We start from the raw sequence: 14,191 nt of genomic DNA, 5'->3' as shown, positions 1-14,191 counted from the left end.
GCAAACTTTTTGGGGTTGTGAAAATGTATGGAGGACCGGGTAGGGGTGTGCCTCCCCAAACGGCCTGGCCTCCTCCCACTTCCCGCCCCCTGACTGGCCCCTTCAGAACTCCCAACCCCCCTGCTCCTTGTCCCCTAACTACCCCCTCCCAGGACCCCACCCCTTATCCAACCACCACCCCTGACTGCCCCGATCCCTATCCACACCCTCCCCCCAACAGGCCCCCTAGGACTCCCATGCCTATCCAGTCCCCCTGTTCCTCCGCCCCATCCAACCACTCCCTGTCCCCTGAGTGCCCCCCAGGACTCCCTGCCCCTTATCCAACCCTCCCACTCCCCGCCCCCTTACCATGCCGCTCAGAGCGGAGGGAGCTCGCAGCCCAGAGTGCTGGCAGTGCGTTGCGCAGAGGCTGCAGGGGAGGGAGGACAGCAGGGGAGGGGCTGGGGGCTAGTCTCCCTGGCCAGGAGCTTGGGCCGCGGAGGACAGTCCCGCAGGCCATAGTTTGCCCACCTCTGCCCTAGACGCATCTGCTGATGCTCAAAAGTCTTGCATTTCATTTGTTTTGAAGTGAAAGAGCAGCAAGACCAGTAGAAGCAGCATCTTTTTCCAAAAGAAAAGCTGCTTTAGCAGTAGATTTGTGTTGTCTGTTTTGGTTACATTTACTGGGCCAAGTGTTGCTCTATTTATTCACACAAGTAATCCTATTGATTTCTTTAATTAACCTCCTTGGGAGAGCAAGAGCAATGAAGTTTTGGCTCTGAGAACTGTGAACAAAGGTGTTGGTTTAAGTATTTTTTGAATGTGACTGCTCCATATGCTGGGTATGGCTATAATCACACAAAAGAAATATTTCATAGATATTCTTTCCACATGCATCTTTGATGACACCCATGATCTTTGAAGTTTTTCATTGCAAAGTTTAATCAAAGTATCTTATCTTTAGGAGAAAAGCTATCAAATACCAAGAGAAATACTATTATGTGAACACATGCAGAGTATCTTAATCCTGAAAAGTGATTGGAATCTGTTACAGGATAATTAATGTTTACGCAACTGTTTTTAAATGTCCTTGGCTTTTTTGAAAATTAGGAAAAAAAAATCTGTCTTTGATTTTTCTGACCCTTGCTACGTATCTGAAACATCCTACTTTAAGTGACTGTACAGATTTTAAAAAACCAAAACAGTAAACAAAGGCAAGGCTACTTGAGAAGTGGGCATCCCCTACTTTTCCAAAACTACATATTAGGTGGGCAAAATAGTGCAGACTTCATCACCTGAGTCCAGTGGTTGGGGTGGGGTGCTTTGAGGAATTCTAACTTTCAATGGCAACAAATGAAGCTTCAGAGCTTTCTGGAGCTGGTGAAAATATAATTTTGTTTGAATTTTGGAGGATATTTCAGGACTGAACTCTAACTTTTATTGTATCAGGGCCAAATAATGACCATAAAAGCAAATCAATCACCTTAGCCAGCTGACAAATCTCACTTAGAAATCCAGATTGAAGTGAAAGATCTTGCATTTCACCCTAAAGGCTGCCTGTCATTCTTGAGGGTTGGTGGATGATTGAATTCCAGAGCTGAAGACCTTTCACCAATAAAGGCCTGCTATCTGCCCCCAGCATTTCAACTTTAAACTTATGGCAGTTTGAATTAATGTATTCTCTTATTCTGACACAAGATTACTGAAACGCTTCAGCTTTTAGAGTCATGCCACTATTGGATAAAAACATAGCTTACAGATGATTACTTTTATAGTCTTAAAGCATTTTATATATGGGCGCTGATCCACTAAAGTATCTAAGTACTTGCATAACTTTAAGCAGGAATAGTCGTAGTGAAGAACTACTTGTGCTTAAAGTTATGAAACTGCTTAAGTGCTTTGCTAGACTAGGGGCTCAGATTTAAAAGCTACACACATATTTAAAACACTTGTGAAATCCTGACCTCACTGACTTCATAGGGGCAGAATTTTCCCCCTAAATCCAGTAGATATTTCAATCCTATTTGTCTTCACTGTTCTGTAGCACAAGCCCTTCTTTAATGTGTTACTTTTCCAGACAGACTTCAACTGCTTTCCAGCTTTGACAGCCTTTCACTGCAGCTAGCATAAACATGGTTTTAATATTCTGTATTATGGTGAATTCTAATATGCCCAAGAATGTTCAACCAATTGAGTAGAGTGCATGAGCACTGGGATAATGCACTTGTAGAGAAATACTCTCCTGTAACTGAGTATTCCATTTCAGTTTTATTGCTGAAGAATGGTTCAGATAAAAATTCTAATAAGATTTAAATGAAATCTTACAAATAATGAAGGCAAAAACCCAAAACTGGTAGGCAACACACTGCTTTTCAACAAATGTTAAACATACTGCATATTTCAAGATTAAAGATAAACAATTTAACTTATAAATCAATTGAATATTAAAACTATTTTAAGTCTGAGGATGAAGTTGTTAGCTAAGACTTTCCTAGTGTAAGTTTAGAATCTCCACATTGCAGACCAGTGTCAGAGTCTGAAATCTCACTTGTATAATTATGTAACGTTTCATTGTCCACAATTGTTTGTTCTTTATCAAGCCCTTTTGTGTTAGGGGTTGAATGGTTGTTTAAGACACCGCTTGGTCCAAAGAGTTCTTCCATAAGAGAATTTTTCCTCTCTCTTAGCGTTGTACGAACATAGCATCCATCCTCTGCAGCAGTGTCTTTCTGCCTTGTTTTGGTAACTTTACCAAATGATGGCTCATATATGCCAAATGAATTTCTTGCCTTCAATTCAGCTGTCTCACTCTGGTGCTGACCAGCTTGTCTGTTTTTGCGGAGGCTGCCTGTGTTGGACACTGGACCTGATGCAGGAAGCCCCTGATGCAAGTTTTCAGTGGCTTCTGTGAAGGTATACTGTTTTTTTAGTCTAGTGGGTGTTCTGTTATTCTGCGTTGAAGTTACACTTTTATCTTCTGCTGCTCCTTTGTCACTTAGTTGTTTACTTTTTCTTTCCTCCTTTTCATTCTCTTCTGCTACAACTTTTTCCTGATTATTCTTCCTTATTGGGACATCGTTTGGCGGTCGAGTTTGTCCTGCTTTCATCAGTTTCTCCAGTTCTTCTTTCAGTAAGTCAGCTTTCCGTTTTTGCACTTCTCTATTTTTCTTTTTTCTTTCCATAAATTCAAAATGAGTTTTTTCTTCTGTGAGCTGTATTTCATCTCTTAAAAATTCTACAATGGAATATTTTTATTTAGGAATCTTTTTAATTTAAAAATTGTTTAAGAGCATTAGATAGTGCAAAGACATTTTACCTCTGTAAATCTATATAACATCATTCTTGTTTATATTTCACCAGTTTTATGAGATTACTAAGAAGATACTGTTCACTAATGAGTATGCCAGAAGATTTGTTAGATCTAGATAGAGCACCCGGACGCTAAATCGACCCTAGAGTTTTCCTCTAGGCTTTTATTACATTTTTTTTCCAGTTGTTTAACTTTATTCAGTGTATAAATGTGATAATTTTATTCATGATAATTTTTAATACTCCATGATTTTGTAAATGGTGAACCTAGAAAAGTAATATACTTCTATATGACAAAGTCCAACTACCAGCCCTGCAAACAAATTCAACATGGGATCTAAACTCACATTGTGTTCTTTTTGTCTTCAGTATCATCACCCATCATAAAGAAGAATTCTGGAACTTAAGTGACAATTTTGTTGATGTTGAATAAGGTGGAATAGATTCCACTTTATCATATCCTAGCTGTATTGGCTCTGTAGTGTGGGCATTACTTGGGTTGTTTTGGGGGGGTAGTATACACACAGAGAGCACCCAAGGCTTATATATCAAGTTGCTATACAATTAAAAAAAAATAGGGATGGTCTCACTGTCTTGGAGAGAACTACTCACTGCCAAACAATAAAATGAGCTAAAACACAACCTTAAAGAAAAAGTAGATCACAAGGAGAAGTGAAAATAGTCAAAGATTAACAGAGATAAACAGAAAGGCCTTATACCAAGGACTGAAGACCACCAAGGAGTGATTTTGGCTCAGTAAGAAACCCTCCCCCCCTTGCAGGGTGGATTCCCCTTGTTCATGCAGCTACATCAGATATGCCTCTTCAGGGATAACAGCATTAATAGTGTCAAAACAGGGTCAAGCAGGTTTGGTGCACCTTTGGGGTATGACAAACCAAAAGGAGGACAAGTTTTGAGAGCAGATGGGCTCTGATCTCAATCCTTGTTGAGACAATTGGGGAGACAAGGTAGACCGAGACAAACTCTAGACAAGGTTCCAGTAGCAGCATAAATTACCTCTCAACCCTCATCTGAAACCACCCTTCTGAAGGCCAGATGATAGGGGTCAGCAGCCTATCACTCAGGATCAAGTTGATCAGCATAAATTGTCAATAAAACCACCATAATCCATTATCTGCTCAAACAAGGCACCTGATTTCTGCATATTGTCACCAAGAATGCTATAAGAAGGCCAGAAGCACAGACATATATAAACCAACTATAAATTACTTACATAAGTGCTACAGCATCACTAAGGTGGACTTCAGTGGCTTGTATTAACGCTGTTGTTGAACTTGTTTGTTGTATGTCAGATACAGACTAATGGCCATCACGGCAGCGTATATTACCAGTGTACTGTAGTTCATTTGTTCTGTTTGCATAAGCTCAAATGAGGTTATGAAAAATTAAAAGTATACCTCTACATGTTTTATTAGAAGTTTCTTGCTTTGATGGTTTCTTGGTTGGTTCAATTTCTATCTTATGTTTTGTATCTTCATAGGGTTCTACTTTTTGATTTATGTCTTCAGTTGTCTTTTTCTCCTACAATTCAAGATAAACAAAGATAATGGTAAAAAAAGCTACACTTATGTTAGTGAATGATCAGTGATTTTTTTGTGACTCAAGACGCTCATTTTTGGTATTTTCTGTTCTATTTAGATTATCATACATTTATTTCATATAGTAACTTTTGCCCTCACAAAAGTATCCTTATATGTTTAAAATAATACCACTATATTTAAACAAAAAATGGTGCATGCAATACATCTTCAGAACACACTGAAATTAAGGATATTCAGAAAAAAAGTTGAAAATTATGGAATGAAGTATGATATAGGAGCAAACACATTAGAAACTTTGAGGTTAAATGGGATCCAAATGTTTCATACCTCTAGGAATAGAGCTGCACTCTTGACTATTCCTTGTTTTTGATGATGTGAAACCTGTGCTGATCTAAAATTCTGCTTATTTACTTGTACTGATTTGCTTAAACTAACACCTGTAGAAAGAAGAGCAAGTATTAAAGGGAAGCACAGAGTTTCTGAAACAATGCCATATTTGGAAATAGATAATACCTATAAAACCAATATTGGTATGGAAATCTATTATTTTAAACATCTCTAGCTCCGGGTATGTATTCTTTATTCCCATAATGCCATTTTATAAAAAAACATAAGGCAGAAGAGGTTTGTAACAGTTTCTATCAAAATCCACACAGATAAAACAGGCACCACTGGCATTCCCAAAACCACTACTCAGCTGCTGGCTAACCTCCATAAGTGCCTAAGTGTCCACCAGAGGAGTCCCGTAGGGACCTATGCTTCTGCCAGCAGGCATACACAAAGCCATTTAAGTCCTGATGCCCTACCTCATGTCTAAGACCTGCCAAGTTTCACAAACTAGGTGTTCCATGGCCTCTTACCTGACAGGTAGGCATATTCAGAGCATGCCTAACACACAAAAGACAATGGTGGTGGTGTCAATTTTCCCTCTTATAACCAATAGCCCAGTGACAGGTTTCAGAGTAACAGCCGTGTTAGTCTGTATTCGCAAAAAGAAAAGGAGTACTTGTGGCACCTTAGAGACTAACCAATTTATTTGAGCATAAGCTTTCGAGAAGTACACTCACATGCCATGTGGGAGACCGAGGCTTAAGTCCCCATTCTGCCTGATTTAAAGCAGGGACTTGAAGCCCCCTCTTGCAGGTGGGTACCCTAATCACTGAGCTATAGAGTCATTCTCATACTCTCTCTTTGGCCCAATTAATAATAATTATTAAAAGTGGAATAGCTTCAACAGGAGAGATTGAAAGAGCCCAGTGATTAGGGCACTTATATTGGAACCTGAGTTCAAGTCCAGCAAAGGAGGGACTGGAAGCTGAGTCTTCTATAGCCTGGGTGAACACCCTAACCACTGGGCTATTGCCTATAATTTCCTCGTGCTACCTCCTGATTTTTCATGAGAAAAAACTGAACTGGCTTAGATGCCTAACTCTGTGAATCCCAAGTGGAGGAAGGCACCTAACTTCCTTTCAGAGATGGGGCCTAAGCCCCACTCCTCGTCATTTCCTTCTGATTAGCTTAAATGGCTTCCCTGCTCCCAGCATGCTGGCTTCTGTGAATTTTTTAAAAAAAAATTAACTCTCACTCCATGCCTAAAAAGGGCCGTGAATTTCATTAGACGACAGGATGCAACACCCATACACCTTTTGCGAATCTAGCCCCATGTAAGGGGTACAAAAACATAGCAGAAGGGGAAAAAAAGGTGTCATCATGAGGGCTTCATTTATTGAACACAAAGTTGTCAGCGTTTCCTTTTCCTGATCAGAGCATTTCTGATAATAACTTAGAGTAGCAAATCAATTGGTTAAACCAGTAATGGGAGGATGCAGCATGAGTATTTCTACATCTAGCACACTCGGTTTGAAACCAGAGCATTGGCTGCAGCATGATTTCCTGGTGTTGGCTTTGTTTTGTCTCCCTTGAACTGTTGCTGGGTGGTAGCTAGGAAGGATCTTCATAGCTAGCATTTTGGAAATTATTTCTTAAGGATTTTGGACCAGTGTGGTGGACAGCTATGGTGGCAATGGTCCAATAAATCAGTGGTTCTCAACCAGGGATACACAAACCCCTGAGGGTACACAGAGGTCTTCCAGGGGGGTACATCAACTCATCTAGGTATTTGCCTAGTTTTATAACAGGCTATATAAAAAGCACTAGCAACGTCAGTACAAACTAAAATTTCATACAGACAATGACTTGTTTATACTGCTGTATATACTATACACTGAAATGTAAGTACAATACTTATATTCCAATTGATTTATTGTATAATTATATGGTAAAAATGAGAAAGTAAGCAATTTTCAGTAATAGTGTGCTGTGACACTCGTATTTTTATGTCTGATTTTATAAGCAAGTAGTTAAGTGAGGTGAAACTTGGGGTACGCAAGACAAACCAGACTCCTGAAAGGGGGACAATAGTCAGGAAATATTGAGAGCCACTGCTACAGAGAACCTTCCTTTTCTTTCTGAATCTTTGGTGAGTGCTATTGAGTTGTTTTAAAAGCCTTGTCAGAAGAAGTCCTTTGAGCATTTCTTAGATTCAGGACTAGGGGGAGCTAGAGATTTAGATGTGCCTTATGTTAGTACCTGTTAGTAAACAAAAAGAAAAGGAGGACTTGTGGCACCTTAGTTGACTAACCAATTTATTTGAGCATAAGCTTTCGTGAGCTACAGCTCACTTCATCGGATGTGAGCTGTAGCTCACGAAAGCTTATGCTCAAATAAATTGGTTAGTCGCTAAGGTGCCACAAGTCCTCCTTTTCTTTTTGCGAATACAGACTAACACGGCTATTACTCTGAAACCTGTTAGTAAACAGTAATACCTTTAGTTCTTTATTTCTGTATATTTGATTCATTTATATATATTAGCTATTCTTTAGAATCTTTATCTTCAGCAAAGAGTATGTCTGAATTCTAAGGCCTAGAACACTGGTCTTGACCAGTAAATAACCCTATTCAGAAATTCATTCATTATGCTGTATTTAATAACTCCAGGGCACCTTCATGTTCTTGGAAAACCATCTCCTTAACATACATATAAAATGCTGGCATAAGCATATCTTAACTAGGAAAACTAATAAGAAATTATTGTTATAGCAGTCAGATGTTTTCTGTTGGGGAAATCAATATGGAAGAATGATTGTGGGGTAAGAAAGACCCATTGAGAGATATTAATTTGAAGAATTGTTAGTCCTCTCAGCTGTAAATAATCATGCCTTCTCCTGTGAATCAGGTAAACTGAGACTCTATAGAAATGACATCACAATATATGTTTCTGGGAGAATATTCTTGGCAACTAGGTTTCCTTTGTCTGAAACCCTATATAATGATACTGGTATGGAAACTTAGGTTGGGAGAATGAAAACTGCACGTCCCTTCCAGATGCAGGACAGACAGATATACAGCTCTTAGTCTGACAACAAAGGGTAGTAATGTATCTATTTCATTCTGTATAGTGCTGTACTAATCTGATTGATAATCTTAGATTAAGATAATTTCAATTGACCCTGTAATTTCGACAATCTCAAGTCGTTAACTCAGACACGCAAGAAATATATAATTAGTCTTTTTTCACAAATGAAAAAATAGAAAATGGCCATTTTGAGGGGGAGCATATCTTTTTTCTTAATATATCATGGACAAGTGCCACTGAGAGCCTGGCCCGTTGGTGGCTGAAGGACTGGCTACAACAACACCAATGACATATTGTGATCGGCGCTCTTTCTGTGAGGGCTGATGGACCGATTGATCAAGGTGATCATGGGAAAACCAACTCAGAATGTGGACAGAAGACAAGTTACTTGGTGGCATTTCCAGTTCTGGGTTCTAAATCAGTCCTAACTGGTAGGCTCAGAACCAAACCCATTTGGCAGAGATACCAGCCCTCAGACCTTTGTCAGAACTCTTCCCCCATATATAAAATTACAGACTTCTCCCCACCTGAGAGCTTCCTCATCTCATGCAAGCAGAAACAGAACTTAAATAAGAATAACACAATAGAACAAAAGTGCAACAACAAAAGAAGTATAAGACTTAAAGTAAAACTTTATTATTGCCGTGTAACTAAAATTTGAAGCCAACACATCATAACTAAAAAAAGTCACCCTACTCTGGGTGGGAAGTGGGGATATGTGTTTTGTCACAGGGCAGCCCTACCTGGAGCACCCACTTCCCCCCACAGCATGATAATTACACCTGCCTCAGTTCCCTGAGTCCCCAGTAACTCCATGCAAGCTTACCCTCTAGTCCATCCACAAGGTTTATTACCAAAACGTAGCTCAATTAGTCCTCAACAAGAGTCCCAAACACAGTCCATTTCCACACCCTGTGGATATAGTTCTTAAAAATCCTGCTTTCCCAGCAAGCACCCTCCTATCATCTCTGCTGGGAGCCCATCCATACCATATTCTGGTGTCTTCCACCACACCTAGGCTCCTTGTTGGCCCTCTTCTTCTGTCCCTCTGCAAGGACAGCAGCAACCCCAGCTCATCCAATTGGAGTGCAACATCTCTCTTCCCAGCATGAACCCCCTCTGCTTCTCTGCTAGGAGATCATCTTTCCCAGGAGAGCATTCCTCACTCCCCCAGGCTCTCTCATGGTCCCTCTGGGTCCTGTTCTCTGGCCCTAGAGATGTCAGCAAGTAAGCTCCCTGCTCAGTAGTAAATTAACACACGGGCAAATGGGTCGCATGCCCAGGGGGCCTGGCCAATTTAGGGGCCCCTGCAGGAGCACCAAAACCTGGGTAGAAGTGTGGGGGCCACCAGCACTGGAACTGTGCCCCCACCTCCTGCTCCTCCTCTTCCCCCACCCCCCCTCCCATTGCCCTGCTCCCCAGCCAGAACAGAAGTCAGAGCCGGGCAATGCCCAGGGAGCCTGAGCAGCTGTGGGGAGCCCCAGACCCTCCACTTGCCCTGGGTGGGGGCCAGGGTGCCTGAGAACAGCCCCTAGCCCGTGTCCCTGCACCCCAGGGCACAGCGCTGCCAGTGGGACTCATGGGTGGGGACTCCAGTCCAGCCTCCTGCCCCATTCCCCGGGCCTGCAGATGTGCTCTGCAGGGAGAGGAGGCCCTGGCCCAGTTGGGAGGAGGCAGGGAGCCCCAGAAAGGTCACAGGCAGCAAGGAGCTGGGCAGGGAGGGCTCCTCCAGTGCAGCTCCCACTGCTACTGGCCCGGCCTCAATGGCCACCACACTCTACTCAGGCTTGCTCAGTGCCTGCACTTGACTCCAGGTGCCAGTCTACCGCCCACTCCCCACTGGGTCGCTCCTGCTGCGAGGCTGCTCCTGCACTGCTGCCTGGGCTTTGTGCCTGAGGCAGCAGCCACATGTGGCACTGCTCCTCCTGTTGCCTCTACCCAAGGCTTGCAGTTGGAGGGGCAAACTCCCCTCCCCCCCCACAAAGTACACCCATGCCGCCACAACTTAATGCCTGCCCAGGGCTACTACGAACACGTTAAAAAGAGGGAGGGCATGGCCCAGTTCTGGTACTCCTGGGCTCCCAGGGTTTGGGGGGCCCAAATGTTCTTTGTGCCCAGGGCCTCAATAAATCTTAATCCACCTCTGTCCTTGCTGCTCCCTGTATTCAGCCGTCTCTGGCCCTTGGCTCCAGCTCTCCAGATTAGAGCCAGCAGGCAACTCCCTCTGCTGTTCTTTGGCCTTCAGCCCTGGCCCCCTGGCTTGGGGACACCAGCCAGCAAATCCCTCTTGCTGCTCTCCTGCCTTCAGCCTTCTCCCAGGAAGCATAATCTCCTGGCTCTGTCAGATCTTCCCTCCTAACTCACTGGGTCTCCCTTCCCCTAAGGCTCAGGTACCCGCTTTTAAGATCAATTAATTGGCCAGATTGGACTGTACTGATAAGGCACAGGTGCACTAGCCCTGCTCCTTTTTACAGGGCCAGTATCAGGCAGTGACATGTCTTTAAATCCCACAACATGAATTGCCAGCTAACACTTACTGGGATTCAGACATTCAGTAGAGGCAGTACATTAGGAAAGGAATAGACAGAAGACAACAGTAAGTCTGCATATTGCCACTCAATTTCTAAGAACTCTGCAATATTCACAGAAGTGAAAGTTTCCTTATGATAGTATCTAGCAAATGAAGTTTAAGTACTTGCCCCTCATCAAAGAAGTGCCAGTTTAGTTTTCCAATTTCGGGACAGCAACATGTTGCCAATATTTTAACGAAGGGCTTCTGCACAAAAATTCCTTCCCCTAACCCAGACTAGTATCGGTGTCTCATGTTCATGTGCAAGGGATAATGGGCTGAGAAATCCATTAATTTGTTTTTTCCATTTAAAAAAAAAGTTTTTTTCCCCAAAAACTATAGCCATGGAGGATAGCAACAGCCCCTGCAAGCTTATATGAAATGTAATTTCCAGGGAATGTTCATATTTTGTCCATGAGGAATATATGGATTATATAGGAGTATAGCACAGTGATCAGTATGTGTACTTCGTAACTGAGGGGAGCACATCTGTAGCAGAGTGGGGAGGTATCTACTGGAGCTTGTTGATAAATATTTATCATGGGGTGAATCCTGTATTATTGCAAAGGGGAAAAATTGCTCTTCAGAAGTAATTTTATCCACAGGGATATATCTCATGTACCTGTCTGAACATTCATATGAAGAAAAGACTGGATTCTAGTGCACTCTTATTTGTTGACTGACACAACTAGGAAGAAGAAAAGGAGTACTTGTGGCACCTTAGAGACTAACCAATTTATTAGAGCATAAGCTTTCGTGAGCTACAGCTCACTTCATCAGATGCATATCGTGGAAACTGCTGCAGACTTTATATATACACAGAGAATATGAACCAATACCTCCTCCCACCCCACTGTCCTGCTGGTAACAGCTTATCTAAAGTGATCATCAGGTGGGCCATTTCCAGCACAAATCCAGGTTTTCTCACCCTCCACCCCCCCCCACAAATTCACTCTCCTGCTGGTGATAGCCCATCCAAAGTGACAACTCTTTACACAATGTGCATGACAATCAAGTTGGGCTATTTCCAGCACAAATCACATCCCCCCACCCACACTATCAGAGGCTCGTTCACCTGCACATCCACCAATGTGATATATGCCATCATGTGCCAGCAATGCCCCTCTGCCATGTACATTGGTCAAACTGGACAGTCTCTACGTAAAAGAATAAATGGACACAAATCAGATGTCAAGAATTATAACATTCATAAACCAGTCGGAGAACACTTCAATCTCTCTGGTCACGCAATCACAGACATGAAGGTTGCTATCTTAAAACAAAAAAACTTCAAATCCAGACTCCAGCGAGAAACTGCTGAATTGGAATTCATTTGCAAATTGTATACTATTAATTTAGGCTTAAATAGAGACTTGGAGTGGCTAAGTCATTATGCAAGGTAGCCTGTTTCCTCTTGTTTTTTCCTACCCGCCCCCCCCCCCCCCCGATGTTCTGGTTTAACTTGGATTTAAACTTGAAGAGTGGTCAGTCTGGATGAGCTATTACCAGCAGGAGAGTGAGTTTGTGTGTGTATGGGGGTGGGGGGGATGTGAGAAAACCTGGATTTGTGCAGGAAATAGCCCAACTTGATTGTCATGCACATTGTGTAAAGAGTTGTCACTTTGGATGGGCTATCACCAGCAGGAGAGTGAATTTGTGTGGGGGGGTGGAGGGTGAGAAAACCTGGATTTGTGCTGGAAATGGCCCACCTGATGATCACTTTAGATAAGCTATTACCAGCAGGACAGTGGGGTGGTAGGAGGTATTGGTTCATATTCTCTGTGTATATATAAAGTCTGCAGCAGTTTCCACGATATGCATCTGATGAAGTGAGCTGTAGCTCACGAAAGCTTATGCTCTAATAAATTGGTTAGTCTCTAAGGTGCCACAAGTACTCCTTTTCTTTTTGCGAATACAGACTAACACGGCTGTTACTCTGACAACTAGGAAGGAGGCTCTCTAACAATTCAATTATTGCAATCTCTCTGATTGTCTGTTTGAACTTTGTTTATGCTAACTAAACTTGGTAAACTAGATGCAAGCAACCAATATGCATTTTAATACGGCTGAAGGATTAGAAAACATGCCTTATAGTGAGAGACTCAAAGTACTCATCTATTTAGCTTAACACAGGCTTTGTCTACACTAGCACTTGTGTCCGTTGGGGGATGTGAAAAAACAGCCTCTGACCAACAAAAGTTTCACTGACAAAAGTGCTGGTGTGGACAGTGATGTGTTGGCGGGAGATGGTCTCCTGCCGAGATAGCTACTGCTGCTCACTGGGGATGGTTTAATGATGCCAGCAGGAGAGTTCTCTCCCACCGTCATAGAGCAGCTACACAGGAGATCTTATAGCGGCACCACTGCAGCGGTTCATCTATGCCGCTGTAAGGTCTGTAATGTAGACATAGCCAAAGAGAAGGTTAAGGGGTGACTTGATAACCGTCTATAGGAATATATATTTAGTAATGGGTTCTTCTATCTAGCATAGAAAGGTATAACACAATTCAATGAAGCTACACAAATTCAGACTGGAAATAAGGCATACATTTTAACAGTGAAAGTAATTAATCACTGGAACAATTTACTAAGGATAGTGGTGGATTCGCTATCACTGTCAATTTTTAAATGAAAAGTGGATGTTTTTCTAAAAGCTCTGCTCTCGGAATTATCTTGGGGAAGTTCTATGCCCTGTGTTATACAGGAGGTCAGACTAGATGATCACAATGGTCCCTTGGAATCTATGAAGCTAACCAAAGGAAAACAGAGTTCCCCTTCTATAAAAGAGGTCTATACAATCATGAGTGGTATAGAGAAAGTAAATAAGGAAGTGTTATTTACTCCTTTTCATAATACAAGAACAAGAGGCCACCAAATCAAATTGATAGGTAGCAGATTTAAAACAAACACAAGAAAGTATTTTTTCATGCACCGCACTGTCAACCTCTGGAACTCCTTGCCAGAGGGTATTGTGAAGGCCAATATTATAACAGGGTTGAAAAGGGAGTTACATAGATTCATGGAAGATAGGTCCATCAATGGCTATTAGCCAGGATGGGCAGGAATGGTGTCCCTAGCTTCTGTTTGCCAGAAGCTAGGATTAGGTGACAGGGCATGGATCACTTGATGATAATCTGTCTATTCATTCCCTCTGGGCACCTGCCATTGGCCACTGTCAGAGGACAGGATACTGGGCTTGACAGACCTTTGGTCTGACCCAGTATGGCTGTTCTTATGTTCTTATGCTCTTCTTCTGTCAGACAACCTGTCACTGTGACCATCAGTCTTGTAAATACTGTTTAGAAGCAAGCCCTAGTCTGGGATCTCTCACCCTCAAAATGCAAGTCTAAGGCCTGG

The 14,191-nt window shown here is 42.3% G+C and overlaps 2 protein-coding genes across 7 annotated transcripts in view; one reads left to right on the top strand and one right to left on the bottom strand.

Annotated features, from left to right (window-relative positions):
* SH3BGR (SH3 domain binding glutamate rich protein) overlaps window positions 1-14,191 on the top strand; it is a 93,796-nt gene that overhangs the window by 5,168 nt on the left and 74,437 nt on the right. The window lies entirely within an intron of this gene.
* The window catches only part of LCA5L (lebercilin LCA5 like), a 34,541-nt gene continuing 20,707 nt past the window's right edge, over window positions 358-14,191 (bottom strand). For 3 of the 4 annotated variants that reach the window (XM_073360528.2, XM_073360521.2, XM_073360538.2), the window contains 3 exons: window positions 5,178-5,287; window positions 4,707-4,830; window positions 358-3,214 (listed from right to left, as the gene is read on the bottom strand). In XM_073360528.2, coding sequence (XP_073216629.2) covers window positions 2,460-3,214; window positions 4,707-4,830; window positions 5,178-5,287 — 989 coding nt within the window. In that variant the 3' untranslated portion in view covers window positions 358-2,459. Of the gene's footprint in view, window positions 3,215-4,706; window positions 4,831-5,177; window positions 5,288-14,191 lie in introns of those variants that run through there. The other variant, XM_073360547.2, reaches the window with a different exon arrangement.

The sequence above is a fragment of the Lepidochelys kempii genome, chromosome 1 (genome assembly GCF_965140285.1).
Source record: "Lepidochelys kempii isolate rLepKem1 chromosome 1, rLepKem1.hap1, whole genome shotgun sequence".
NCBI classification, from domain to species: domain Eukaryota; kingdom Metazoa; phylum Chordata; order Testudines; family Cheloniidae; genus Lepidochelys; species Lepidochelys kempii.
The sequence above is the reverse complement of the archived record's forward strand: the minus strand, read 5'-3'. Positions and strand labels throughout refer to the sequence as shown.